This window comes from Vidua chalybeata, chromosome 1, assembly GCF_026979565.1.
Source record: "Vidua chalybeata isolate OUT-0048 chromosome 1, bVidCha1 merged haplotype, whole genome shotgun sequence".
NCBI lineage: Eukaryota > Metazoa > Chordata > Aves > Passeriformes > Viduidae > Vidua > Vidua chalybeata.
The window spans coordinates 69,073,443-69,098,541 of record NC_071530.1 but is presented as its reverse complement, the minus strand read 5'-3'; the positions used below and the strand labels follow the sequence as shown (position 1 = coordinate 69,098,541).

Sequence of the window (25,099 nt, the reverse complement as noted above, 5' to 3'; positions counted from 1 at the left end):
CTCTCATCTGGGAAGGGCATTTGGATTTACCTTTCTACTTACCTCTTCCCCCAACCCTACACTGTATGACAAACCCTTTCTACCTCATCCTTCAGCACACATTCTGAGAATTTGTTATGTTTCCTTCAGCCTTAGTAAGTAACTGGAGGAAGAATAGATTTAAAGGTATTTTAACCAGCATGAAATTGGATACAAGTTGCAGACCTTTCCCTCTGAAAGCTCATAGTGACACACGAGATAGGAGTCTCTTTTGATTCACAGAAAATGCAGAAATCAGAAAAAAAAAATTACATTTTTACACCAGTAGACCAAGCTACTTCTTTGTCCTACAGAATAGCCAGCCATCTCCTCCAGTCATTTTCTACCAGAAAGAAAATTAGACAGTGAGACTCACAACAAAGATGAGCCTCTGAAAGTAGCCTAAGAACCAAGGAAACTGCAGGGGCTTGTAAATGTCACCAGGCAAAAGCGAAGACAGCTTGTCCTGATGAAGGATTGCTTGTAATTATCCATACTAAAGCCCTTAATCTTAAATGGTTTGATCTGCTCAGGGGATAAACCGAACCAGTATGCTTACACAGCTGAGTTAATCTCTTTATGCACTGGGATTTGTTATGACTGTCATTCGTCTCTAAGTCTTGTTAGTTCCATGCACACATATGGCAGTGGGGTGAGAAGGATGACAACTATTCACTCTCAGGGCAGTCACTGAGCTTCTGCGGGGCTGGAATACGTAACACTGACCTGTCCTGAGGAAATTCCTCTCATCCAGGTATAAGGCCTTTAGGTCTGTTTCAAGCTTTATATCAGCTCTGCAGCTTTCTGCTATTTTCCTCACTACCTTCTCCACCATCACCCTGGCTGGCTGTGACTCAGACTCATCCATTCTCCTCCGTGCTTGGAAGACAGACACCAAGGAACACAGCTGGACACCAAGGAAAGCAGTTGGTCTCCTTGGTGTTTTATGTGCAGGTTGTGAGAATATGCAGAGGAAAGCCGGGCCAAGTGCTGTGTTAAACGAAAGCAGCCAGGCCGCTTCAGAAGTGGCCAGCCCTGATCAGTACGGGGACTTGCCAGGGCAAAGCCTTTTGCCAGATGTTCCCCACAAGCAAGCCCTACAATAACATTGGTGAGGCAGGGTTAATGATTCCTGCCAAGGGCTTGGGAACGCCTGGACTCTGAGACGCTGAAGGCACCGCCATCGGGGAGGCTGCACTATCCAGAGCTCAGTGCCCCAGCTGCCCAGGGAGCCGTTCTCCAGGCAGACCTGGAGCCACAGACGACCCCGTGTCCTCTGTGTTCTCACAGTCCATGGAGCTTCTGCATTACGGGCAGTGCTGGAGGGGCAGTTCATGGCTTCAGCTTCCATTCTCTCCCTGGGCTGGGATCTTTGCTCCCTGCAGACACCCCGGCCGCTGCCGTGTCTCCGTTTGTCTCCGCCTCTTGAAGAGGAGGGAGGCGCTCACAGTGCCCCGCTCCCAGCCACGGCCGACGGCGCAGCCAAGCACCTGTGCTGCGCTGGGCTATGCTCTACTCTTGGAGCGTACTCATGGGCTATGCTCATACTCTTGGAGAGGGCAAAGCCCTCAACCTCGTGCTCTCAAGGGGGGGCAGCACTATCCCTTCCATGGCTCCAAGGCGGGATCAGGAACCGGGAAACGATCCGGGAGGAGGGACCAACAGGCCCGCTCCGGCCCCACAGCTCCCGCCGGGTGACCAATCAGCACCGCGTGGGGGCGGGGCCACAGCCCAGAAGCCAAACCCTCCCAGTCCTGCCCTGAGTGACAGCGGCGGCCACCAATCAGAGCGCGGACAGCGCGCCTCCCCTCTCCCTGCACAGGCCGTGGAGATGGCCCCGCCTCCCGCCTGGCGGGGGCAGGACCCGGGAGGGGAGGCGGGCCGGTCCCGCGGGGGCAGGACCCGGGAGGGGAGGCGGGCCGGCCCCCCCCGTCTCTTTCCCTTCCCTTCCCTCCCCGCCGCGCCGGCCTCGGTGGGTGCGATGTTTTGCCGGAGCGGGGGCCGGGCCCTCCGGGCTCTGGCGCTGCTGCAGTTGCAGCCGCCCGCCGGGGCAGCGCCGCTCACGCCCCGCGGACCGGCCGCTTGCTACGGGTAAAATCCACAGCCCCTCCTTCTCCCTTTCCCTAGCTCCCTCCTCCCTTCCCGCGGCTTGGGGAAGGGGGTATTTGTCAGACAGGCGGCGGGATGCACAAAGCGTGTTAGCAGAGGGGGTGGTGAATCGGATCGGGAGGGAGGAGGTGACAAAGCGGGGACTCGGGCAGTGTCCTGAGGAGCCTGCTCCTGCTTTCCCTGCGCTGCAAGGACCCGTACCAGGAAGGCTCCGCAGCGCCGTCTGGTCAGTGCCTGTCACCCTCCCCTGTGGCGGTCCCCGCAGGGCAGGACGTGCCGCTGACCGCCAGCCCTCGGCCACCTGCTGCTGGTAAGGGGCTCCCTGGAGGTCGCCGAGGTCTCCAAGAGAACACGTATCTAATCTAGATCATACTGCTTATTCCGCAGGTCCTGTTGAGGAAAATTGACATAGTACCGTAATATTTTCCCCTGCGCAGAAAAAGAGCAGGTCGTATTGTAGCACAGCTGGAACAGAGGTAGTTCCCAGATTAAGCTGCACTCCTACACAGTACGAGGCACAAGATCTGCCCACTCTGCATCTGTGCTGCCTTGGTAAACATAGGCAGTATGTATCCAATGCTTCTCAAAGAGTTGTACACCTTAACATTAATAATTCAAATACCAGGGTGGGTTTTTTGTTTTGTTTTACCAGAGTTTCCAATTCTTTCAACCAACGAAAAAAACATTCTTTACAAAAACTTAACAGAAGTGAAGTCATCCTACTGACAAGCACACTGTTGAAGCCTGAAGATTTCAGGCTCCCAGAAATTTGGTATTGGAAGGACTAGATGCCTTAGATGTTGCCAATTCCAATACAATTTCTCAGTGCATAAAAAAACCCAACTCATTTGTTGTTAGTCCAAAAAGTATTGAAAATACCCTCTGTTTGAAACTCCTGGATTTCAGTGAACTTCACACTGAAGCATAATCCAAGAATGGAAAAGCATCACAGACTCAGCAAAATTCTCAAGGCCCAGATGTTAATAATTAATCGTAAAAACTGTGAAAAAATCGTAGAACTGTGTGGAAAAAAATCTGAATAAGGAAAGCTGAATATGTAACTCTCTGTTAAACTGTACATTGCTAACCTGTTTCTAAAAATGTAACAAGATATTCATTATTTCTATTTTGTTAGAAACTGAATGTGGGTTTGGCAATTACTAATCATAAGCAAAAAAACCCATCACATTATTTTTAAAATTTAATAAGAGCAATGTGCTGATATACTGTGGTGAGAACTATAATAAAGTACCTGTTAACATTGATGGCAAAGCAAAAGATGGCATATGAAGAATAATTAAAAAAAACCTTTATAAAGAAAAAAAAGTGAAAGTCAGTATTCAAAAAGGGGGTAAGACAGCCATATGAGTGCTACATGCAGAATTTGAATTGTGAGATGCAATAAACCACATCAAATGTGATACGTGGACTATGGACTATAAGGAAGTGCTTGTTATATATATATATATATATATATGTTTATTGCATGACAGGCAAACTATCATTTGGATCACATTAGCATACCAATTCAGCAAAACTCACTGAAGTTATAATTACACAATTAATTTCTTTGAGTTGTACTCTTGCCACAGATCTGCATTTGTACTCCAGTTCTCAAACTGGATCTGCACATAAGGAGCTGATACTATTCTGCACAGCCACAGCTTTTATTCAGGCATGTGGCATGATGGGTTATATAGACCCAAGATTTTACTTAAAATCAAAATTGGCTTTGTATTGAAGAGGGTCTGTGGTTTAACTGCCACTTATGTATTAGGAACCTGAGTTTGCAAGCTATTGTTCATTTTTCTTATGAAAAGAACTTAAATTAGTGGGATTGTTTTTACCTGTAATCCTCCACTTCTTCTCTGCTCTCATCTCAGTGCAAAGTGGTTTTCATTGCAGACCCTGTGGTTCATGAGGAGCAGCAACAATAGATTGTGGTTTCTCTGGCAGATGAAGAGGCTCAGTTTAATAATAGCAAGGTGAACACCAGCCATTTTGAAAGTTATGTTGTGACAGAGTGAGGTTTCTCCTCTTTAATGTATTTATTTCAATGTTTCTGTAGCCATGTAAAGCTGCTTTTATATTTTCCTGGTTGCACCATCAAGACTGTTTTCCCACCCCCAAACCTTTAGCCTAGGTATGAATGCTACATAGTGGTCACAACTGAATAATTCTCTGCTCCTGAGAAGCTTTTTTTTAATCTTCTATGCACCCATGAAAGGCAAGTGACCCATTAAAATCTCATAGTGTTATCATTAGTATCTAGGAAAAGTAATTATTCTGTATACCTGGAATGACCAGGTAGTAATAAAAAATTAACTCTCTGAATGTTTTCCTATTTCTCTCCTCTTTCCCTGTCCCTAGTACTTCAATAACATCTGCCAAAATCCAAGTGAATGGAGTCCACCTGCATTATCAGCAAACAGGAGAAGGAAGCCATGCAGTTCTTCTGCTTCCAGGAATGCTAGGTTTGGAGATTTTATCTTGTCTTTGTAGAGCAACCACCTCTTTATCCAAGTGGTCTCCAGCAAGAATGCACAACACTATTTTGTAATGTATTCAACACCTGATTATGGAGCATTGTCATTAAAAAAAAAAATTGCTACACTTAAAACAGAAGGGAAATTGCAGAGTTGTTGCCATTAGTTAACAGTCTTCAGAAGATTTCATTTATCTTACCAGGCACCTTTTATACAATGTCTTGACTTACCTAGTGGTCACTTGGACTTTTGGATTTAACTGTGCAAAGGTGGTGTCCAGGACAGGTGGCAAATAGCTACACAAGGTGGAAAATAGCAGAAGGGGGGAAAAAACAGGTCAGCTATATTTGTTACACAGACTGAATTAGGAATTCCTTTTTAGAAGCTGGATGGATTCCAACTAAATTTATAGACATAATGTAACCCTTACAGTTTATTGTGAAAAAAAGTCAGTGTTAACATTTATTTTTTGCTTAAAGATGTATTTTCATGTTTTGTTTATTCAGGACAACATCATTAAGATTCTCAGTGATTTTTTGAGACGGACAACAGGTTCTGCTAGCTAAGTGGTGTCTGTCCATTGAAAACACTGGGTTTGATAACAACCTTTTAAAATTAACACAGCCTATTTTTTCTGGGTTCTTGCAGTTCTAAAGGTTCCATCAGACTTCCCAACAGTTCATGGCAGGCTGTCAGTAGGACTGTTACTGTGCTCAGAGTTGGACGAATGCTTAATTGAATTGCTGGATAAGATGATAAAATGTCAAGAACTGAAAAGCAGGAAACATTTGTTCTTGGCAGCAATGTTTTCAAGTCTTCATGGAGTGGTTCTTTCTCTCAAAGAATTCTCAAAGGGAGGATGGAGAAAATTAATACTAGTAATTATTCAAGTAGTCATATGTTTCAATCTATTGATTTTAAACAGCTTTTTAAACTAGCAATACTGTTGCCAATGCAAACTCTTTAAACAGAAATAATTTATTTCTTCAGTTGTGAGCAATATTATTATTATTGATGATGATTATTATTATGTATACATTGCTATCATCATAGCAGGCAATATAAAGCCTCTTTTATAACTTAGACCTGCTGATGGTATCTGAGGACTGATTTCTCCAAATACCTCTTAAATGCCTTTAAATGGCCTTTTTAATATAGCAACAGATAGCAAATTTCATATTTCAGCACATTAAATTTGAATAAGTTTTAATCAAATAGCATTTGATACTATTACCACATGACCACAATACAAACAACACAAACTGCTGTCTTTCCTTTGTGCTAGGTTTACCTTCATTCATAGATAGCTTAGTGCAATAGACAGGAGTACTTAATTTTTAAATCCTTTGAAGGTCTGAGTCATTTATAGGAGGAATGGTTCTGAATTGGAAAAAAAAGCCGGTATTTGGCTTAATTTTACATATTAGAAAAATAAAATTTTATAATTTTATGCTTCTGTGTCACCACAGTCTCCTCAGGCAACAAAGTATTTAAAGATCAGCTTTAAGCACCAATAGAGATGCTTTATCAAATAATAACTGTCTGGCACAGTGCTTTTTCACTTACAAATTTTCCTGCCCTCTCAGTGTCACCTGTTTTGCCCACGTAAACAGCAATGACCATGCTGGTGCTTTAAATCTGTCAAATATAAATCCCTACTCATGTAACTCAGTTTAAGATACTGTATTTAATCATATGAGAGAATACTGTTCTTGATAACCTTTCATACCTACCAGAAATAGTTTGCTCTGAACATACTGCAGATGTTTCTAAAGATTTTAGTTGTGGCACTTCCTGTCTAAGAGTTGCAATGGATAGTTACAATTAAAGATACTTCACTGTTGGATAATCTCTTATTTGGAGTAAAGTTACAAGTTTTCCCCACTTTCCCTTTAGAGTATGTATACTATGTATGCAGTATGGTGGTTAATAACATTGAAAAATTATTATGTTTTAGGGAGTGGTCAAACTGATTTTGGACCGCAGCTTAAGTCTATGAATAAGCAACTTTTCACAGTTGTTGCTTGGGATCCTCGGGGTTATGGAAAGTCCATTCCTCCATCTCGAGACTTTCCTCCAGATTTCTTTGAGAGGGATGCAAAAGATGCTGTGGATCTTATGCAGGTAAATCTATTATGAGTTTGTTTTTTTTTTTTTTTTTTTTTTTTTTTTAGTTGTTTTCCTTAGATTTTGAGAAGGAGGAAGGTTGTTTCCAGCAGACAGCAGATTAAGAAAAGACCATACAAATGAAGGCTTAAAAGCATATACACACTATTCTAGAAAATATTTTCTTCTTCCACCTATTCCGCAAGATACATAGAGCTTCAGCAGTGGGAATTAATATAAAACAATATGCTTTTGTTCTAAGGCCCTCCCTTAGAGTTTTGCAGCCAAAAACCATATAAGTTTAGTTAAATGTGTGTATAAGAAACAAAGTCTATGCAAAGTAATTTAATTGAAGGGATTACCATACTGAAGGGCTCTTAGGAAATTTTCTATCAAATAGAATCTTGGCATTTTGCCTTGAGCAGCCCATTTTAAGCAACATTTGATTCTAAAAATTAACTTGATGCTTTGCATTTTACAGCATATTACTGAAGTTATTTTTGTGGGAAATCAAAGGCTTCCTGTGACCATACTAAATCTTACTAATTAACACAGCTATTGTGGTTATAAATAATATGGCCTAAAGCTGTTATTATTTCTCCTTCTTGCAGAATTTTTTATTCTGTGTTTCTGTGTTCCTCTTTTATTCTGTCCTATAACCGCTGACACTATTTTCTAGTTTAGCTTTTAACTAATATTCTGGCTTTTTTATATTAAGATATAAAGTCTCTTTGGTCATGTTAAGAAAGTTGACAGAGCATTAAAATTCCAAAAATATGAGGCAAGATTCAGACAGTCAGTCCAACTGTATTTCTGTAATAAACAATAACCTGGCTGAAAACCCATCTGAAACTGGAAATGTGACCTTCCAGGTGGATTCTGCAGTGAAACAAAGTAAGTCTGGCAGCAGAATCAGGATTAAGACACAGATTTGCCCTCTAACCATAAAAGCTATCTCTCTGTACTGTAAATCTTCAATTTCTTCTGCTATACTAGCAAAGAAAATGAAGTTGCTGCCATGAATAGGTGACAAACTTGCAGTCTAAATGGTTGTCCCCCTTTCTTGTCTCTCTTTAAATACTAATAAATGCAAAATATTAAACAGAACTTTCCCCAAAGGGAATGTAACCATGTAGCTTCCAGTCAAATGGAAGAGCAGCCTACCAATCTCTAGAGCTGCCAAAGCAAATGAGGCATAGCATCCTGTTTTTTTGAAGATGTTTCTCAATATAAGCATATAATAACAACTTACTAAATTGTTTCCAAGCGTGGATGACTTGCTTCTATTTTAGGATATTATAAAGGATAGCACAAATCCCAAGGAATCATTCCAACTATGATTTCCAGAATATAATAGTTTATATACATCATCCAACCTACAATAATCCAAGAAACACATCCATATGGGTGTGCCTTCAGAACCTTTGTTCTAGTCTCCTTCAGATTCTGGTGTCTCTGCTGGAGCTGTGAGTGATGCAAGGTTTCTGTGAAATAACAAAAGCTGAAATTCTGTGGAATATTTAGCACCTTTATGCAGAAGTCACTGTTCTGTATCTCCATTTGTCTTCTGTGAAGGAATTGACTTGAATTAAAAGGAATATAATGCACCTGAGTCCACTTTGCTGCCCTCCACCCCAATGTCTAATGCTAGCAAAGTCAATAGCATTAAAACAATCATTAGGGAAATAATTAGTGTTGATATTTTAGAAGTTCTTACTCTTCAGAACCACTGTCCTAGCAAAAGGATGGGCTTGGGCTTCTGTATGTTTTTGTAGATCAACTGTAACTTTTGCTTGTGCTACACTCCCTGTGATGCAGTGAAAGCATACATGCAGTGCAGAGTGATGTTGTGTTGCAGCTCACTGTTCTATGTGGTCATCAGATTGCATTTCACATAGGCCTGGATGGAGAAGGTGACTTCAAAAGAAATTTTGTTCACTCACTGAGTAAAGGCAGCACAAAATCACCCACAAAACTGTGCTGTGCAATCAGCTTTCAGGTTATTGCCCATGTTAGGTTAGTGACCTGTACTGTAAGTAGTTAAAAATTAAAGCAAGCAAACATGCACACCTTATCCAGCACATCTGTTACATCACATTGTTTTTCTGAAGGCTGCAGAGGATAAATTAAATTCCTCCTGCTGGAAAGGCATCCTGAGATACCCCAAAGAATGCATCAAGATAAAGGATATTAAACACGAGAAATACTGGAGGCAAATAGATATCAAATAACCTGGCATGAAGAACAAGAATTTAATCAGCTATTCCATCCATCAGCCAACTTTGAGCTCCATCATTTGCTACTGGCAGTAGGGGAACAGTAGCAACATCAAAAATTTAGCTTTTACAAGCACTGCTGCCAACCCCCAGAATCTGCCAAGATACCAGGAACCCTTCAGGAACACAATAGTGAAAGTTGGACACAGATGAACTACCTCTTCATCAGACCAAGGCCAGCTTCTGATCAGCTGCAAAAATTCAAAGTTCTCTTTTCTTATTATCAGCTCTTACTTCGCGTGTCCCTTTCTTTCCCCTACCTTATTTATTTTCTGTTTAGTAATTACAGCTTTGCAAAGTGAAATCTAAAATTGGTCAAAACTACAGTGAGCAGAATACTGAGGATGAAGCCAAAACCAGAAAGGCCTTGTAGGGATTGAAGTCTGCTAAATATTGAGTTGATTAGTAAAGTTGTGCCTCACTTGAGCATCAAGTTTACAAGCAAAGTAGAAACTTCTTTTTCTCCCTCTGTTTGAGGAAGAGTTGTTTCTGTCATTGCCTGCATTTTTGCTTTCTTCTGGCACAACAAAGCAGGCCTGGATTTCCACCACCAAGCACCAAAGCAACTAATTCAACTAATTTGCTCTTTTTGCTCCAAAAGTACAACATCCTCCTTAATTACATCTAAAAGGCTGTAATTTCTGCAGAACAAAAGCAAAAAAACACTGTGAAATATATTTTCTTGTGAATGAGTTCACAAACTGCAATTCCTGTATGCAAAACTTCAAGTATTACTTAACCATTGAACTGTTTGTTGGTTAACCATCGTCCCTCTACAACTTCCAGATGAGTGCCTTTACCTTCCCCACTCTTTCTCCACTGAACATAACACAGACAAAATTCTCTCACCTGTGACTACCAGTACTCCCTACAACATATAGTGGTTTATAAGGAAACAAGAGTTTCAAATTCTAGTAGAAAGCATTATAATAGAATCATAGAACATGCTGAGTTGGAAGGGACCCATCAGGATCATTGAGTACAACTCCTGGCCCTGTGCAGGACACTCCAAGGCTCACAGCATGTGCCTGAGAGCACTGTCCAAATGCTTCTTGTACTCTGTCAGACTGGTGCTGTGACCATTTCCCTGCGGAGCCTGTTCCAGTGCCCGACCACCCTCTGGGTAAAAAACCTTTTCCTGACATCCAGCCTAAACCTCCCCCAACTCAGCTTCATGCCATTCCCTTGGGTCCTGTCACTGGTCAGAATGAATTAAGGTCTTGGTTGTAGTATTTTTTGCCCTAAGCTTTCCTTTTGAAGAAAGAAGAATTTAGTTATTAATATTTCAAATCGCAACTGACCGTGAAGTAACATTTCAAACATACAAGCTTCAGAAAATGTGAATAAGCAACTAAAATTTGATACAATCCTTTAGCAAATACTTTAAGCATTTTTTGGTTGTTACCAAAAAGCAGATTTTTTTTTTTTTAGCTCAGATAGCATCAGTAAACCAGATCACTGGCTTGCTTCCATTTTTCAAGTCTTACACTTTTCTTTTCTTTTTCTTAAGTTTAGCTTAATCTTGGATTGCTTACCATCCACACTGTGGTAGTCTTTGCCAACTTCACACCAAGAGAATACACAGATTCTTCATATCATCAGGCTCTCTGAAAAGGTCTTTACTCTCCATTTTAAATCAACTTTTCTTTTTTTGGAGGGCTTTTTAAAACACAGCAAGAATCTAGTAGGACTGCTTCTTGTTTCATTAAAGAGTTATAGAAAATTGAAATGGCAGGTGTAATTTTTTGTTTTCTAAATATTTTACTATTTTTAGCATTTTTTATGTATAGTAAGAAAATTATGTTTTCTAATTATAAAAGCTAACTATAGTTCAACTACATAGTGTTGTGCCTAAAATGCTACAGTTAATTTTCAAGAAATATTTGACATTTGGCTGTAAAGCCAGCTGATGATTTGCATATAACTTTCTTGTATGAATCAAGGCACTGAAGTTTAAGAAGTTCTCCTTGCTGGGATGGAGTGATGGTGGGATTACAGCACTCATTGCTGCTGCGAAGTACCCAAATCTTATCCACAAGTTGGTTGTCTGGGGAGCAAATGCCAGCGTTACTCAAGAGGATGTGAGAATTTACAATGGTATGTACCAACTGCATGTTGTATTCTAAATGAATTATTTTACTTTCTACTTGACCCAAGGATCTTAGTCATGTAACAGCTAAGTGGAGACAGAGCTGAGGACAAAACAAACCTAAAGAGACAGGACACAAAATTCACTGCTAGGTATAGGGAAAGATTAAAGTTACAGTGAGAAACTCTCTAACAATTACTGTAAGGGTAATATAATAGATTTTTTTAACAAGCCCTTACCAATTTACCCTGATGAAAAACAGAAGTTACAATGGCTTATCAGCAGTTTTCAGAAAGTCAAAGTTTTGTTGCTATAACAAATTTCTAAAAATAGATTACAAATAATGCTATCAAACCCCAGGTTTGATGTCTTATCTCACATCTTGCACAACCCTTTTAAAACCAGGTCCACAGATAATTACTGGGCTAGCTCATTACAGCTTTTGCCTCTAGGGGCTATATAATACAGACAGTAAGAAAACAAGTTCATAACTTACCTTTTAAGTTCAGGAAGCAAATGAATCATTCAAGTTAATGTCCCAAGGTGTCTTTACCATTTGCATTCCTTCAGAGTTAATTATTATCATTAGAAAATCTTTGCAAAGTAAAGAAATATGGGATTTCTGATCCTTATTCCACTCATGTGAAATAGAACCTGAGATCACTGCTCACTATAAAGAAAAATAGGAAGAAATGGCTGGTGAACTCCGAAAGGGGCCGTATTTCCTGTTGAACATAGAAATGAAAAGGGTTAACCATGTCAGCTCTCAACAACTGTAACCCAGTATAGTTTCATTTTAGTGACTGGAGTTTGATTTATACCAGCTGTGAAATCTCTCTGGCTTCAGCAAAATTACAAGTGTATATATTGCACATCTGTATTTACCTCACCTGTACTAAAACTTTAAATGGTAGTAGTAATAGTAATATATTTTTTAATTCAGAAAGCAAAATGCTTTTGAGCTCTGTAAAATGCTTTATTTCTTTGCATGTTTTTATACTTATGAATTTTTTGTTGTATAACTATGAAATGGACATCTCTGCACAACAGACTAAAATGTAAAAGAAAAATTAAAAAAAACCCAAAACAACAACAAAAAAGAAGCCCTATTTACATGGAGCACCCACTGCAATATTGACCTCTGTCCTTTGTGAACTGTTGCTTTCAACATCTCTCCCTGGCTGATAGAGCTCAGAGAGTAGCAGCACAAGTCTTCTACAACTGGCTTATCAGTGCATGTCAGCTGCATTGGACGGTTTAGCAGGAAAGAAAGGTGTTGATTTGGTATCTGTGTCCTTTCAACATTAGCTTCTCCCTTCTCTTTTTAAATTAATGCCAGTCACAAGGACAAAACAGTAGATTATATGGGAAACAGTTGTTCAATAGCACCTAGCCTGGGGTGAGCAGACTCATTTCCAATCAGATGCTGTTATAAAATACTTTCAGTTACTGCTACCTTTGTCATTTGGCTGGACATGTTCTCTTTGTTAATTAACATCTCATTCCTTTCTTCCCTTAATTCCCTTTTGAAACCAATTAAAACCTTTGCTAGTGGCCTATTTTGCAGTTTGATGATTCAGTACTGTCCTTGTCTCTGCTGTGCCAACTTTGTTTCAGATTTTGTCAGTACAAAGCTGCACAGCTGGAATATAGTTTAGTGAAAATAACCCTCTTGAATACCTAGTTTGTGAGCAGTACCAAAAATTTTAGAGGAAAAAAAATTAGAAAAATCTGATAAATAAATAACTAAAATGTCAGATTATTTGTACAGTTTTAGCCAGCCTGTCATGAGTCACAGATCTGTACTGAGTCACTTGTTTTTGTGTAAAACTATGGCAAATGTACCATGATGTCAGCTTGCTGGAATGCCTTAGTAAGAGCTTCCTTCCTCTGAGAGTTGGTAGGAGCCATGGAAGAACTTCCATCCATGAGGTGATGCAGAAGGCTAAAGGATAGGAAAAAGAATGGCCAGGTTTAGAACACTGTTATAAAACAATCCCATTTTTATACACAAGGTAGCCCTTGAACTTCTCTTGTGAAAGCCTTCCAGAAAGAACCATCAGAAGTTTTAGGACTGAGTCCTTTAAATATTATGTTTTTTCTGTTTTTCCTTGTGTTCCTCTACAACTCAGATGTTCCTCAACAACTCAGAAGACCACAGCAGAGGTTGTACCACTGTCATTTTTACACGTTTTCCATACTATGAATTACTTAAAATATTCATTGCATTTTCGAGTTTGAAATACATACTTGCAGTCTGGTTTGAGAACTTCCCCATATTAGGTGTGGCTTGTACCTTTTTGCTGGAAAGGACATGACATATTTCAACTTTATTTTTTGTAGGCATCCGAGATGTTTCCAAATGGAGTGAAAAGGTCAGGAAACCACTGGAAGAGCTGTATGGACATAAGTACTTTGCAGAAACCTGTGAGGCTTGGGTAGATGGAATATCGCGCTTTGCTGAAAATTCAGATGGTAAGGCTTTCACAATGTTGAACTGAGGCAATTAGAGTAGCAGGCAGTTCTGGATAAAAAAAAATTAACAGCACTTCTAGCAGCCAGTAAAGGAAGGACTCTGCATATAGCAGTAAAAGCCGGGTCTGACTCACACTCAGGAATAACACAATTACTCTGTAGATGGTTCACAGAACCAGAAAGGTACGGGAGGAAAACATTTATGGAAAACGTTAGCTGATGAGGCTTTCCTCTTGTTCCACCACAAAACTGCATTATTAAGTCATTGTTTTTGTGCAGACTAAATAGGAAGGATTCTGCTCAGGCAGAATCTTTCTCTCCTCTTCTGTCTCTGTGTCAAAGGATTATCTCTTGATGACATAGTTAAGATGTACCAAAAGTAAGGCATGCTCTTTCCACTTTTTGCAAAACAGAAGAAACAGAAGAACTTTTTGCAAAACAGAAGAACTCTTTCAAACCTTGTAGCATCTGGGTTAAAAAAGAAGGTACTTCAGATTTTGAGAACTCAGAATTAAAAAAACACATTTTAAAAACACTATTGAAGCAGCTCAGATGTTTAAAAATAAAAAACCAAAAAAAGTTAAACTAGACAATATAATTGTTTATCCCTGAAGATTTCTGCAATTACTCTACATAGACCTTTTCAGACAAGGATATTATGAATAATAATCTGCAGTTCTATTTTGATTCAGAGGGAATTTGCTTTTAATTTGCCTAAAGCAGTAATACATAATGTATAAAAAAGAAGTTTGTAACTCTTATCCACATTTTCCTGTAGCTCTCATAATGAAAGATAGAAGGTGATGTACATTAACAGGCAGCAGGTACTACAAAGAAAATGTTCCTTCATGTCATTTTTTCCATAAATTTTTGTATAGGATCAACACAGGACTAGGATTTCTCCCAGTAAAGTGATGTAATAAATTAGGTTCCAATTTTACCTTTTCTGGAATCTCCTTAAAGCTATTTTTTTTTTCTGAAGTACAAAGCCCAGGCTGGTGAATCTGTGGCTGTGACATCCCTTCACTGCCTGCACATGCCTCAGACACTGAGATAAAGTGACTGTGAAAAACAAGCCACCAAGAAACATGTAACAAGGAGCTGAATTACCTAGATGCTGAAATATGGGTCACATATTGGGAGAAGCCTAATGTTTGCTGCAAAAGATGAGCAGCTATCACACTGCAGGGTTTTTTTCCAGAGGAAAAACAGTTTTCCAACTTAGATTACAAACAGGCCACCTTGCAATTAAAGTTAAAACACTGCAACAAAAGCACAGATACAGCAGATATAAGAAAAGGTGTTAATAAAACCCATCAGAGATAAGAGGAGGACAGCAAACCCAATATAGGTCAAAAACTCAAGCTCTTTTTAAAACTAGGCTGTTTTCCCTAAATGAAACAGCTTTTAGTGTAAAATACCATAAGAAATGAACTTTTAGAAGGAGCCAACAATTAATAAAACTGAGTAAGTTGCATAAAGTTGCAACATCCAAGAGTCTTCTTGCTGTTCCATGCTTTTAGAGTAAATACAATTTAATGATTATTGTACCATACCGTTTTAGTAATGAAAACTGGGAAATAATAGTTTGACTGCCAACTATGTTCCTAGATAAATAACCTAAATTTACATGGTGCTTGTTCTGAAAAATAGTCAACATTTCTGCAGGTATTAGAGGACTATGGGTAAAATGTTCTAAATGCAAATATTTAACCAGTAGAACAGCAAACAAAGGCTGCATAAATAACCAAACAATTGGAAAAACTGTGACTTTGGAGCTAAGGAAAGTGTGCATGTATGAGCATTAATCTTAGAGCTGTTGGTAGCTGCAAGGTGACAACTACAAATAGACAAAGTTATCTCAAAGAAAAATGGAATATAAAGCCCATCAAAGATGTTTTGCCCAAAGATTCCCTTGCAAGAATGTGAGAAGTTAGGCAATTAATGTGAGAAGTTAGGCAATTAATTTGGAAACTGGGTTACTAAGAAATGAGGGAAAAAAAGGGAGAAAATTCAGAAAAGTCTTTAAGCAAAACCATTAATATTACTTCTCATGATATTAATGACTAGTAAATATAAAATTATGAATGGGCAGGGAAAATAACTTTTGAATAGCTTTAGTACAATTAATATCAAATGGTTATGCATTTGTACTGGGTTTGCATGGCCAGGTTTTGGTACCAGGGGAGTTGCAGGGTGCCTAGAAGCTTCCTCAGTGTCTGGCAGTGCCAATGCCAGCCTGTTCCAAGATGGAAATACCACTGACCCAGGCCAAGCCAATCAGTGATGGCAGAAACACCTCTGTGAAAGCATATTTTAAAAGGAAAAGAAGTTACTGCACAGATGTTACTACAGACAGAGAAGAGCAGAGTGAGAATATGTGAGAGGAACAACTGTGCAGCCACCAAGGTCAGGGAAGAAGGAGGGAGGTGCTTTAGGTACTTGAGCTGAGATTTCCCTGCAGCCCATGATGCAGACCCTGGCGAGACAGCTGTGCCCCTGCAGTCCATGGAGGTCCACAGGGATGCAGAGATCCACCTGCAGCTCTTGGAGGAGCCCATGCCAGAGCTGGTGTAGGCCCAAGAGTGGGCTCTGTACCTGTGGGAAATCCATGCTGGAGCAGGTTCCTGCTGGGACCTGCAGACTCAAGGAGAGAGGAGCCCACCCTGGAGCAGGTTTGCTGGAAGGACTTGTGACCCACTGGGGGACTCATGCTGGAGCAGGCTATGCCTGAAGGACTGCACCCTGTGGAAAAGTGACTCACCTTGCAGCAGTTTGTGGGGAACCATTGCTTGTGGGATGGATTAATGCTGGAGAAGTTCACAGAGAACTGTTGCCTGTGGGAGGGACCCCGCACTGGAGCAGTGGAAGGACTCCCTGAGCAGCAGCAGGAACAACCTGTGATGAACTGACCACAACCCCCACTCCCCATCTCCCTGCACCACAGAGGGGCAGGAGGTAGAACCAAGGAAGAAGCTTCTAAGATTTATTTTACTTCTCATTATCCTGCTCAGATTTTGTTAGTAATAAATTCAGTTAATATCCCCAAGCTGAGTGTGTTTTGCCCATGATGGTATTTGGTGAGTCATCTCTCTCCTGGTCCTTATCTCAACTGGGGAACCATTCATTCTGTTTTCTCTCCCCTGTCCACTTGTGGAGGGGAGTGATGGAGAGGCTTAGGTAGCTGTTTGACATCTAGCCAGGGTCAGTTCATTAAATTTAACATTGCAGACAGCAATGGGCCTGGGAAGTGCAACAAGTATGAGTACAGCCTAAGTTAATTTGTTCCGAAAAGGTAGAAAATCTTGTAACCTGACAACTGCTGTATCAAAATGCAGCTTAAACTGAGGGCCATAAGACTCTAAGGCTGAAAAGAACAAAGCTGGCAATGAGATTCATGTATTGGCTTTGAAGAGTCAAAGGGAGCCTGGGGGAAATGTGGAACAGAAATATTTCATTCTCTGTATCCTTTTGTGCTAGTGTCCATTAATGGAGCAAATTGTAGTGAAGTAAGATTTTGGAGAAAGAAATGTTAATCATACTCCTGCTTACGCAGTTCTGTAGATTAATCACACAGAATCCAAAAGGAGAGGCAATAGCTAGAACCCAATGGAGTTCAGAGTCCTTTATGAAAGCAGTTTCATCTTTCATACAATTTTAAACCAAAGTGTGACCTTTGTTTGTTTTTTCCCTAGGTAATATCTGCCAACAGTTGCTGCCAGATATTAAATGTCCCACATTTATAATTCATGGTGAGAAAGACCCTTTGGTCCCACAAGCTCATGCAGAATACATTCATAAGCACATCAAAGGCTCTCGGTAAGTTAAATGATGGAATTTTTATAAAATTCCTTGTTGAAGGAATGAAGTAGTTCAAACTCACTGTTAAAAAAAAGTATTTGGACAAGTTCTCTCTGCCACACAGAGAGCGATTCTGAACTTCCCTAGCAAGTTACAATGCAAATACGGTAGCTAGACTTTTCTTGCAATATAAAAAGTACAGTATTTTAATAAGCTCCTTCCTAAAGCCCTCTGAGAGAAACCAAGTTCATTCCTTTTCCTCTTTCCACTACATAAACAGAACTACTCCCTAAGCTTTATCAAAGCAAGCAAAGTTGTTTGTTATGACCATTGCATTCCTTTTGCTGTAAGAGATCTCATTTCTGTCCCATTCAGTAGAACAGGAAATTTAGATGCTATGAATGGAGAGATTCCCAGTTATTAGAGAGAGAAACACAGTTTACTTCTGTTTGCTGTACCCTAATAGTGTGAACAACCTCAAGGATTCTGTTTCCACCTGTCCCATGAATTTTCAATGTCTGTAAGAAAAGCGGAATGAGGAAAAAAATGTACAGGTGTGCTCAGAAACATTATTATATAAACAAGAAAAATATCAAGAAAAATCTGCTTCATGTGTGTTGTGGTTTAACCCCAGATGGCAACTCAGTACTAGTCATACACCTACTCATGGGATCAGGGACAGAATCAGATGAGTAAAAATGGAAAAAAAAAAAAAAAAAAAAAAAAACCTTATGTGTTGAGATAAAGACAGATTAATAGCTAAAGCAAAAGCCACACATGCCAGCAAAGTAAAACAAGGGCTTAACTCACTCCTCCCACAGGAAGGCTGGTGTTCAACCATCCCCAGGAAAGCCAGGTTCCATCACACGTAGCAGTTACTTGGGAAGACAAATGTCATCCCTCCGAACATCCCCCTTCCTTCTTTCCCAGCTCTGTATGCTCAGCACGATGCCATATAGCATGGAATATTCCTTTGGTCAGTTGGGGTCAGCTGTCCCAGCTCTGTCCACTCCCAACTCCTTGTGCACCCCCAGTCTCCTCCCTAGTGGGGCAGTACAAGAAGCCGAGAAGGCCTTGATGCCGTGCAAGCCCTGCTCAGCAATAACAGAAACATCTCTGTATTATCAACACTGTTTTCAGCACAAATCTAAAACATAGCCCCATACCAGCTGCTGTGAAGAAAATTGACTCTATCCCAGCCAAAACCAGCACAACTTGAAAATTCCAGAAAGGCTTCCTATAAAAAGCTGGGGTTTTACCAGCTGAATTTTCTTCATGAATTTGCATACAAATGCAAGCATTCCATTACTACTTAATAACAGACTGTGATGATTAGCACTGGAGAACAGAAGTAGTGAGGGGGAAAAAAAGCATTTTTATGAATGAAAAGTGTAGGAAACTGTTTTGCTGGTGTCATCTCAGTGCAAAAATGAATGATATCTCAAAGTCAGCCCTGTGGACTGACTAGTAATGCATTCTGCTACAGGAAAGATGAGAACAAAAGATCTTTGTAACAATCACATGCAGGTGTTTTATTTCATGTCTGCTGGTTTATCACTCCTACATGCCCTGTCCAGAACAGCTTGGTTTCACTGAGCTCCAAAGTGCTCCAGATGCTGACTGACTAAGGCAAATTATCCCAAGAAAATAGACAAGAATCTGATAGCTTCTCTTTGGAAGACAAATCAAAGAAGAAACACTGTTAGAAATTGCCATCCAATAAAATATAAAACAGTGATTCTTTGCATGCCTTTGTGCTGAAGGGCACCCCTGTATGCTTATTTGTCAGAAAAGAAACCAGACTAATGGTGTTCTCAGAAATTAATGCTTGGGCACATGGTCCTATTCTTCCCTGGTTGCATTGGAAATGTCATTTTCTATTGTGAAGCAGAAAGAAAAGCCTAAATTCAGTAAGTTTTCAGTAACACAGGCTTCTACCATCATTTTTTCTTGCTTTGACTTTTATCTAGTAGTAAAATAGAAAAAGCTTCTTATGATTATAGTGCAGATACATTGCTGGCTTCTCTCATAGTGAAAGAGTGTGCCATCATTCTGCATTTGCATAGTATGACTGGAGTTCAGTAGCATTGCAGTAGTCAGCAACATTAACAGCAATAGGAAATAGCATGCACAGTGCTTTAGTTTGTGCATTGGTGTGCTGCTTATCTTTCAAGAAACAGACTTAATGAAATTCAGACAGAATTCACTAGAAAAGCTGGATATGTTCACATGCTGCTGTTTTTTCCCCAAAACAAAACAGCACTTGTCACCACCAAAAGGAGGTTGATTTCTCTTGCTAAAGTGGGACTTGGACATGAAGGCAACATGGTATCAGTCGAAATGGTTTTAGCTCTATAGGAACTGCTTAGGATGTGGCAGAACAAAACAATACAAAAAATTTCCCACCTCCATACAAAGAAGTGTACATCCCTGATGTATAAAGTTCTTTCTCAGAAAGCAAAAGTAAGTAGAATTTTAGACATGTCAGACTCCTATTCATATTATAGAAATTTAACCTTATTCACAGGTGCTACTTCTAAGCTTTTGGTATAGCCAGAGAAGTTCTGACTTCCCTTTTTATTTTAATGGATGAATGGTTTTAGTTTTGGATGGTCTTTTTGCAGAAAGATTACACAAAGTACAAATACTAATTAAGTTTAGGTAACAACAAGAACTCTACACTTCACTGCCTAGCACAACTACTGTTCTTTGAAAGAGGCAAAAGTGCTCAGTTCCTTTACATATTTTTCAAAGATGCATCTTACATAAGTTTTGGAACTTTTCTCTGAAGATCACCAGAAAGTTTTCTGGAAACTGAGTCTAGGACACAAAAATTTGGTTTAGGCTTATTTTATCCTCCACAGAGTGGGATAAGTAGTATGCTTGCTGTTCCAACTGTTGCTGTGGTTCACATTCCAACCACATACATAAGGACAGTACTTAAGAGTTACTACAGTTCCTTACTGGGTAACCAAGAGCAAGGAAAATACAACAAGCATTTTAATTACCTATACTCACAGAATAAAATGTATAATCAGTGGGGTTGGTTTTTTTTCTCTTTTAAGGTTGCTTCTGATGCCAGAAGGAAAGCATAATTTACACCTGCGTTTTGCAAAAGACTTCAACAGAGAAGTGGAAAATTTCCTACGCTGACATGAACTGTAAAACAAGTCAGAGGTGCTTAGCCTTTGCCTTGTTTAGGAATTTTGGCTGGCTTTCCATTTTCAATGGAGTTATAGGTAGGTTTCAGTCATGTAAGAAAAACATTAAACATATTTGCATGAGAAGCATATGTCTTAAGAAGACATAAGCCTCAGCGACCAGATCATACCACTGTAGTGCAAGATTTCTGACATGTCTTTAAACTTACTTGTTGCCACCCAGGCTGAACAGCTGTTCATTGTCCAATAGAGGTGTTAAAAAAGACAGAAACCATGATCTTGAATACATGCCTTTATGTGCTCTTAATATTAAAGGACAAAACACATGGTAAGAATTGGGATTCAGAACTGTTACATTGAGAAATCTGGCAAAGTCACAAAAGCTGAGAGGATAATTGGGTACATGGTTTCTAGAAAACATGCTTCACCACCACTATCAGAAGTCATTCAGATGCATGCCTGCTTTACAGAAGTTCCTTTGATACCAGGCAGCTTAAGCCTCATCCTCCTCTCCTTCCTCTTCAAACTCACCCTGCTCATCAGCAGTGGCATCCTGGTATTGCTGGTATTCAGAGACCAGGTCGTTCATGTTGCTCTCGGCCTCCGTGAACTCCATTTCATCCATGCCCTCGCCGGTGTACCAGTGCAAGAAGGCCTTGCGCCGGAACATGGCCGTGAACTGCTCCGAGATCCTCTTGAAGAGCTCCTGGATGGCCGTGCTGTTGCCGATGAAGGTGGCCGACATCTTGAGGCCGCGCGGGGGGATGTCGCAGACGGCCGTCTTCACGTTGTTGGGGATCCACTCCACAAAGTAGCTGCTGTTCTTGTTCTGCACGTTGAGCATCTGCTCGTCCACCTCCTTCATGGACATGCGTCCCCGGAAGATGGCGGCCACCGTCAGGTAGCGGCCGTGGCGGGGGTCGCAGGCGGCCATCATGTTCTTGGAGTCGAACATCTGCTGCGTCAGCTCGGGCACCGTCAGGGCGCGGTACTGCTGGCTGCCGCGGCTGGTCAGCGGGGCAAAGCCCGGCATGAAGAAGTGCAGCCGCGGGAAAGGCACCATGTTGACCGCCAGCTTGCGCAGGTCGGCGTTCAGCTGGCCGGGGAAGCGAAGGCAGGTGGTCACGCCGCTCATGGTGGCCGACACCAGGTGGTTGAGGTCCCCGTAGGTGGGAGTGGTCAGCTTCAGGGTGCGGAAGCAAATGTCATACAGGGCCTCGTTGTCAATGCAGTAGGTCTCGTCCGTGTTCTCCACCAGCTGGTGCACAGAGAGGGTGGCATTGTAGGGCTCCACCACCGTGTCCGACACCTTGGGCGAGGGCATCACGCTGAAGGTGTTCATGATGCGGTCGGGGTACTCCTCCCGGATCTTGCTGATCAGGAGGGTGCCCATGCCGGAGCCCGTGCCTCCGCCCAGCGAGTGGGTCAGCTGGAAGCCCTGGAGGCAGTCGCAGCTCTCCGACTCCTTCCTCACCACGTCCAGCACAGAGTCCACCAGCTCAGCGCCTTCCGTGTAGTGCCCCTTGGCCCAGTTGTTGCCAGCCCCGCTCTGACCTGCAGGGCAGACCACAAGCCAGGTGCCACATCAGCGCCCCAGGGACAAACACAGATGATGCCACTGCCCCTTCCCCATGGCCCCTCCCCTCTCTTCCATCCCCACTCTGCTATGGGGATTGAAGTTCCCCAGGGTCACTTGCGTACCCACACCAAGCCTTTTCTCTGTGTAGAGTTTCTGCTCTGGGAACTCCTCCATGCCACAGTCACTCACCAAAGACAAAGTTGTCGGGACGGAAGATCTGTCCAAAGGGGCCGGAGCGCACGGAGTCCATGGTGCCGGGTTCCAGGTCCACGAGGATGGCACGGGGGACATACTTGTTACCTGTGGGAGGAACCAGCAGCAGCATTACAGCCCTGCAGTCAGCAGCCAGTGTCACAGGAGCCCTGCTGTGCTCCCTTCCACCTCCCTGCATTTCTCTGGAGAGACACTGTCACAATCAAGACTGCCGTGTTATCAGAGCCTCTCTGAGAACAAAGGTCTCTTAGAGGAGTCATTGGCAGATGACAGCTCGTGCTCAGGGATATTTCCAGCCTCAATGAACTGTCATGGCTGCCCCATTTATTTGAGGATATCTGAGCAAGCAGGCACTTACCAGCAGCTTCATTGTAGTAGACGTTGATCCTCTCCAGCTGCAGCTCACTGTCCCCATGGTAGCTGCCCGTGGGATCAATGCCATGCTCATCGCTGATAACCTCCCAGAACTAGAGGAAATTTTTGAAAAATTACAATTAGCCATTTTCAGTGCCAGTGGAAACAGCTGGCCAGTGCCAATCACACACCCCCGTTGCAGCCCATGCATTCCGCGGCCCTGACCACTCCCTTGCATGGCAGAGCAGCTGCCGGGTGGGAAGGTGAGTCAGTGCACAAGGGCTTCGCTGGCCGCAGCAGCTGAACTAGCAGGAGGCTGATGAGCAGCCATAGCACTGAAGTGCAAGTTAATTCCTTTGTACCTTGTATCCAAAGGGTAATCATCTCTGGCTATATCAATTTAGTGTCCTCCCATTGTCTAGCATTGGCTTAAGACCCGTAGCCAGGACAAGATGGCAACACCTGCACACGTTCAGTGATTCACTGAAACACCTCCTGTTCTCCCCCTCGGCAGCTGGCGCCGTGGCCGCAGAGGGGCGAGGCAGCACGGGATGGCCGCGGCTGCCTGCGGGAAGGCCGGGCACGCCGGACGGGAGCGCGGGCACATCCCTGCCCCGCCCAGCCCCGCAGCAGCTCAGAGCGGCACAGACGGGGGGCGGGGGGGAAGCACGAGCCACGACGCCTCAGCAAATCCCGGGTCTCTTTTTATTTCGGGACGGGCTGCGCGCCACCCGCGGGGTGCGACCTGCGGGAGCGCCCCGCTTCCGCGCCCGTCCGTACCTTGGCGCCAATCTGGTTGCCGCACTGCCCGGCCTGGATGTGCACGATCTCACGCATGGTGCCGGTCTCTGAAGCTGCCCCTGCTGCTGTTACCGTCTCCTTCGCCGCTACTCCCGCACTCGCAGCTGCGGCGGCCGCGCCCCTCGCCGTCCCTTAAATCGGGCGCCGCGCTCCGCCCCGCCGGTGACGTGCAGCGGGAACGGCGCGGGGCGGGCCCGGGCATTGTCTCCCGCGCATTGGGCTCCGCGTCCGAGTCCGGTCCGGTCTGGGAGGGGCAGGCTGCGGGCCCCTCCGCATGCTGAACGCCGCTGGCTTGGACTGCTGGGGGAACTTCGCCTTCAGCCGTCGGGGAAAAGGCCGGGATCGGATACGACATGGGCTTATCGTGGAGTGAAAAAGAAAACAAAACCGCCTAACTCGTCTTTGCACACCTGTTGGAATTCGTGCCCTTGCTTCCTTCGCGTCTACTATGCCACAGCAACAAAGTGCATGCTGCTATGTTTTATTAGTACCCTCAAGCCTGTATTTCTAGCTCAGGCCTGCTTAATCATGTTTCAATATGTTTGAAGCACAAGCATAATTTTTCCATAGCTCGGGCAGCTGAAACAAGTAGAGATTGGGGGGTGATGTTAAAGCCCACAGCCAGTTTCAAGCACAAAACTCTGTTTTAGATAGTGCTGCTAAACGTGTGTACAAGAAGCTCTAATTTCAGGAACACAGAGGGCTGGCATAAAATTTTATGCTGCTGCTAAAGAATGGCTTTTTCTGGGAGTTATCCAGCAGTGATAGCAGTTTAACACACACAGGAATGGAATATGTTTCTTTTTTGAAAGTGAAGTTATGTTCTGTGTTACCAGACACCTGCCACACACCTCATTTTGGAAAACTTTGAATCCCGCTAGTAGCATCTCTGCTTGATCTCTCATAGAAAACAAAAACAAAAACAAAAAAACTGAGAAAAGTACATGGTGGATGACCAAGGGAGGAGGGACAGTTCAAGGACAACAAGGAGAATATAATTGAACCAACCATGATACACACCTGTGTCTGCAGTGCTGCCAAGGAGAGAATATCTGAAATAAATGTCAGTGGGGTCTGTAACTGATTGTGCAGAAACTATTGAACTTGATTGTAACTTGATTCACAGCTCTAATTTTTTTTCAGAAGTGAAAGTAGCTTTGCTACCCATCTGGCCACCCTGTTGAGGACTGCTTTATACTAGCAGCAGGGAAGGGAGATGACAGCCCACAATGAAGCAAGGAATAGGCTGGTAAAGAGGATGCAAAAGAGTGTACCTTGTGTTCAGCATAATGGAATTGGAGAGAGTTCACCTTAAGCACAACATTAAAGCACCAAGGGGACAGCATGGTGATGCAAGCTCTAAAACTTTGCGAAGTATCAACAGGCTCAGCATAGTTAACATTGTTTATTTTGTGAAGGCTTTTGAACTGTCTCCTATAACATCCCTGTAGGCCAGTTGATGAGGTCTGGCCTAGATAAATGGACAGTGAGATGGAGTGAAAACTGGCTGAACTGCCAAGCTGAAGGGTTTAACATCAGCAACATGAAATTCACGTTGAAGCCAGACACTGGTGCCATACTCCAGTGGCTGATCCTTGGCCAACACCATTTAACTGCTTCATTAATGAGTT

The 25,099-nt window shown here is 42.4% G+C and overlaps 2 protein-coding genes across 5 annotated transcripts; one reads left to right on the top strand and one right to left on the bottom strand.

The window, feature by feature from the left end:
• Window positions 1–1,833: 1,833 nt before the first annotated feature.
• Window positions 1,834–20,856, top strand: BPHL (biphenyl hydrolase like). 4 transcript variants are annotated; one of them, XM_053950546.1, is made up of 9 exons: window positions 2,275–2,437; window positions 2,515–2,603; window positions 4,033–4,112; window positions 4,498–4,601; window positions 6,571–6,737; window positions 10,939–11,092; window positions 13,428–13,559; window positions 17,255–17,378; window positions 20,426–20,856. In XM_053950546.1, exons 3-9 carry the CDS (start codon window positions 4,045–4,047, stop codon window positions 20,511–20,513), a joined length of 837 nt encoding a protein of 278 aa, XP_053806521.1. In that variant the 5' UTR covers window positions 2,275–2,437; window positions 2,515–2,603; window positions 4,033–4,044; the 3' UTR covers window positions 20,514–20,856. The 4 variants fall into 4 exon arrangements, with proteins under 4 accessions (XP_053806363.1, XP_053806521.1, XP_053806441.1 ...); XM_053950466.1 differs by having other exon boundaries at window positions 2,515–2,692; XM_053950626.1 differs by lacking the exon at window positions 2,515–2,603 and having other exon boundaries at window positions 2,422–2,437.
• LOC128792093 (tubulin beta-1 chain) lies at window positions 20,801–23,580 on the bottom strand. Its single transcript, XM_053950265.1, has 4 exons — window positions 23,448–23,580; window positions 22,672–22,780; window positions 22,290–22,400; window positions 20,801–22,075 (listed from the first exon to the last, which is right to left on the bottom strand). Exons 1-4 carry the CDS (start codon window positions 23,502–23,504, stop codon window positions 21,015–21,017), a joined length of 1,338 nt encoding a protein of 445 aa, XP_053806240.1. The 5' UTR covers window positions 23,505–23,580; the 3' UTR covers window positions 20,801–21,014.
• Between the last annotated feature and the right edge of the window lie 1,519 nt (window positions 23,581–25,099).

What these genes read in the sequence shown, in the direction of transcription:
- BPHL (XM_053950388.1), top strand. Translation starts at nt 1,850, where the DNA reads ATGGCCCCGCCTCCCGCCTGGCGGGGGCAGGACCCGGGAGGGGAGGCG. An exon ending in GGACCGGCCGCTTGCTACGG is followed by an intron (nt 2,110 to 4,497) that starts GTAAAATCCACA and finishes CCCTGTCCCTAG; the next exon opens with TACTTCAATAACATCTGCCA. An exon ending in GGATGTGAGAATTTACAATG is followed by an intron (nt 11,093 to 13,427) that starts GTATGTACCAAC and finishes TATTTTTTGTAG; the next exon opens with GCATCCGAGATGTTTCCAAA.
- LOC128792093 (XM_053950265.1), bottom strand. Translation starts at nt 23,504, where the DNA reads ATGCGTGAGATCGTGCACATCCAGGCCGGGCAGTGCGGCAACCAGATT. An exon ending in CTACTACAATGAAGCTGCTG is followed by an intron (nt 22,401 to 22,671) that starts GTAAGTGCCTGC and finishes TTCCTCCCACAG; the next exon opens with GTAACAAGTATGTCCCCCGT. An exon ending in TCCCGACAACTTTGTCTTTG is followed by an intron (nt 22,076 to 22,289) that starts GTGAGTGACTGT and finishes TCTGCCCTGCAG; the next exon opens with GTCAGAGCGGGGCTGGCAAC.